The 3,541-nt window shown below is 39.8% G+C and overlaps 1 protein-coding gene across 2 annotated transcripts in view; it reads right to left on the minus strand.

The window, feature by feature from the left end:
* The window catches only part of si:ch211-235e9.8 (uncharacterized protein LOC100002196 homolog), a 26,784-nt gene that overhangs the window by 10,714 nt on the left and 12,529 nt on the right, over positions 1-3,541 (minus strand). For both annotated transcript variants that reach the window (XM_035669598.1, XM_035669599.1), the window contains exons 2-3: positions 1,973-2,073; positions 1,682-1,787 (exon numbers count right to left, since the gene is read on the minus strand). In XM_035669598.1, the coding sequence (XP_035525491.1) occupies positions 1,682-1,787; positions 1,973-2,073 (207 nt within the window). The remainder of the gene's footprint in view (positions 1-1,681; positions 1,788-1,972; positions 2,074-3,541) is intronic.

The raw sequence follows: 3,541 nt of genomic DNA on the forward strand, positions 1-3,541 counted from the left end.
CTCTCTCTAAAACAAAACATTTTTCCTCTCCCCCTTCTTAATGTTAATCACATATCTTGCACTATCAATAAAAACAAATACATAAATAAAAACCAAAAAATAAAATCATAGAAAGAACAGGAGCTAAAGACTAGACAGAAGTGCTTTTAATCTTTACCATATGTATGATGCTCATTTCTATTACAAAACAATAAATAAGTGTTTAATACTGATTGATTGCTTGATTTAATCAAATGGTTTCATTTTTCATCCACCATGTTTGTTGGTCCTGATTTTAGCACCAGGAGCTGTCCACAGGATGAGCCATTAGGCCTCCCATGGTGCAGAACAAGCACAGTATTGTTTGGTTCCTCCACATGGGAGTAGTAATCATCATTTGTTACCGTCTGTTACTGAGTCATTGGATTTAATATGGCTGTGGATTTTACCTTCTGTCTGGAGCTGGTGTTTCTATGTCCATTAAGCTATTTAGGAGACTAAGTAATTAGATCAGAACAGTTTGCTCTTTGCCAACCACTATGCTAGATGGTAGAACAGCATCGGCCTACAACTACAGATGGCTTGATTCCACATTTTCAATTCCAATACCGCAACAAAAGATTATTGTAATATTGTTCTCTGCAGGTTCAAACAGGTTCAATTTTAGTCTTTAAGGACTATTTCACATCCACACTTAAAAAAACTACAGTGGATATTAAGGAAAATGGGTATTGGTTCCATGTCGGTTAGTAGTTGTAAAAATTCCCAACACACATGCAAGATTGAAAACTTTATTCATGTAATGTTAACTTCATTCATCTGATCAATTTTTAGGACCTGTCCAAATCATATTTAAGACATCTTAAATGCCATCGGGCTCATAGATTCCTTTTATCACTGCTAGCATGTTTTTCCTGACGGACTGGTTTGTTTGTGCTGCTGGAACAAGAAATGGTCATGGCAGAGAGGAAGAAGCAGTCCAAATCATGGCTTTATTTCACAAAGAAACTCAAACTACTATAACTGTACATATAAATAAGCAGAACTCATTATTATTGGTATCGATACAACCTTATCAATTCCCATGTTCCCTATGCAAGACTTTGTAAGGGACACATTTAGGGCTCCGTGACAGAGGGGTGTAAGCAAATATCGAAAAATAATGCACAGAGTACATTAAGTAGACTATGACAAACTTTCATTTTGGAGTCTGTAAGTTACTTACAGAATTAACATTAATTAATGCAGCCGATATTATTTGTCCATTTGTCATTTTAACCAGCAAAAATGGCCATCACTGCTGGCCAACAAAGACAAAGTAGAAGCGGATCTAAAATAAAAGCGGCTATCAGAACCAAACCCTGGGTTTATAGCCTATATTACCTTTAAATGACACTGCTGTATATATTTTTTTGTCCTGTGCAATTATATTTATTTCTACACCATACCACTACCTTCTGCTGTGCAATGTTCCATATCAATATCAGTATATAAAAAGCTTTATACAGTGTTCATATAACTCTTATTTTTCTATTATATCTTTTATTTGTTTTATTCCAATTTTATTCACAGTGCATTTCCTCATTTTGTTGTGTTGTATCTGGAGCTTGTGTAGCAAGTGAATTTCCCCACTTTATTGGGCTCAATACAGTCTTATTGTAGCTTCACACATTATGAGCGAGTGGTAGTGAGGAAGACTTACTCTTGGGTGGCCATGGTTTAGGTGTCCACTCCGTTTTGGGTCTGGCCTGGATTTCTGCCACGCGTTCATTGTACCTGGCACTGTCGCCGGACACAGTGCTGTACGCCTGTGGGGAGAGGGCAAAGTCTGACATCTGGTTCATTTCTCCTTTCTCAAACAGAAAGCTTCACCGATATTGCAAATCACGTCATTTCAGAACCCTTTGCTGAGGACACATTGTTAGCATTCTAGAGCTTGCTTAGTGTTAGCATCATCAAATGTGTTGAAGCCAAACTGCTGAATATAACTTACATATGACGCACCACCAACAAAGGCCGCACCGCACAGCAAGGCGTAGACTATGTTCTCCCCAGACCCACCAGGGACCGATGACATCTGCCGCCGCTGCACAACTGGAAAGAGTTCAAATGTCACAGGTTATTTGATAACAAAGAAAATTCGGAAATTCCTCAAATACTGCGCTACTGTGCATCAGCAAGTACGCGTCTGTGCACTGATCCAATACCACATCATTTATTAGCCCAAAAATGGACCCTGCCACTTCCCAGCAGTGTCCTGTTCTATTTTGTAAATGCACATGCATCAGATCGGTACTTGGTATCAGCCAATGGGCAAAGTTCAGGTATCAGAATCAGTCCGCCACTTATCGACTGAGCCTGGGCAAGACCCCTTGTGGCTTTGATAAGATCCTGCAGGACAAGGAATACTTGATGTGGCACACAAGATAAGCCTCCCAGCTCTCTGTGTGAAAGGGATTGGAGCAACACCCTAAGGGCGCTTTATTGGCCCTCAAATGCCTCCCTGCTCTGATATGGCTTTAGCACCAAAAATAGATTTAGATTGGCCAAAAAAATATGCCTGTCCAGTGCGTGTTTTATAGGCCCTGCAAGGTGATCCACCACCCTTGGAAAAAGAAAAAGACCAGTTGAAGTTATGGGCTCCACTGTTAAACCCACTGCAGTTTCAGTTATCAGAGTGTGGGAAGGAAAACTCTGACAACTAGTCGCAGTCCCCGGAGCAGACATCCAAACGCCTGTTTCATTGTGACCCCCCCTTTTTTTCAAAAAAAAGCCCCAACAAAAAGCTTTGTTTTTAAGCTTTGCAACCCAGCATTTTCTCGGCTGCACCAAAACATTTAGCGACACTAAAGGAAATGCAGGCCAGCAAAGCTTTGTTTAGGAAAAAAAAAAAAAAAAAAAAAAAATATGAACAAACCTTTGGAACTGGAGTCAACGCCTCTTACATCAGCATTCCCTTAAGACCCTCACCGCGCAACAGCAACAGACACTCACTCCAGCTCAACACACACACAGCAGTATGGCACGCGTCTTCTGTGTCACACGCACACGGCTGTCCAAAGGAGGTCGTATCCACACCAAACACACACAAAAAAAAAGGTACGCAAGATGCTGAATAAAGGATTCACACATGGGATGCTGCCTAGTAGGGCAAAACAACAGGAAGGTTTGGAGGCGCAGGGCATGAGGCAACTACCCAGTACTTCATTTATAATGCTGCATTATTAAAATTTCATAAAGATATTGCAGCTCTTGCATATTGCAATTCCGATAATTTTAGCATAACACGCCAACTCACGATTCGATTCACATTTCACAATATTATTTTCCGGAATGTACTGTTTTTAAAATCATTATTAATCTACTACAACAAGCGATAATAATTAAACAGATTTTATCTATTATAAAATAACATATACAATGAATAAATAGATAAATACAGAGCTGACAATACAAGGCCAAACCCATTGCTTTCCCCCTGGGGATTGACAAAGGACCAGGTGTCGTAGATTTAGTGACATCTTAGGGGTGTAAGTTTGCAAGAATCACAATTCCATCTAAA

Source organism: Morone saxatilis, unplaced genomic scaffold, assembly GCF_004916995.1.
Source record: "Morone saxatilis isolate NCDOM2014 unplaced genomic scaffold, NCSU_SB_2.0 Contig22, whole genome shotgun sequence".
NCBI lineage: Eukaryota > Metazoa > Chordata > Actinopteri > Moronidae > Morone > Morone saxatilis.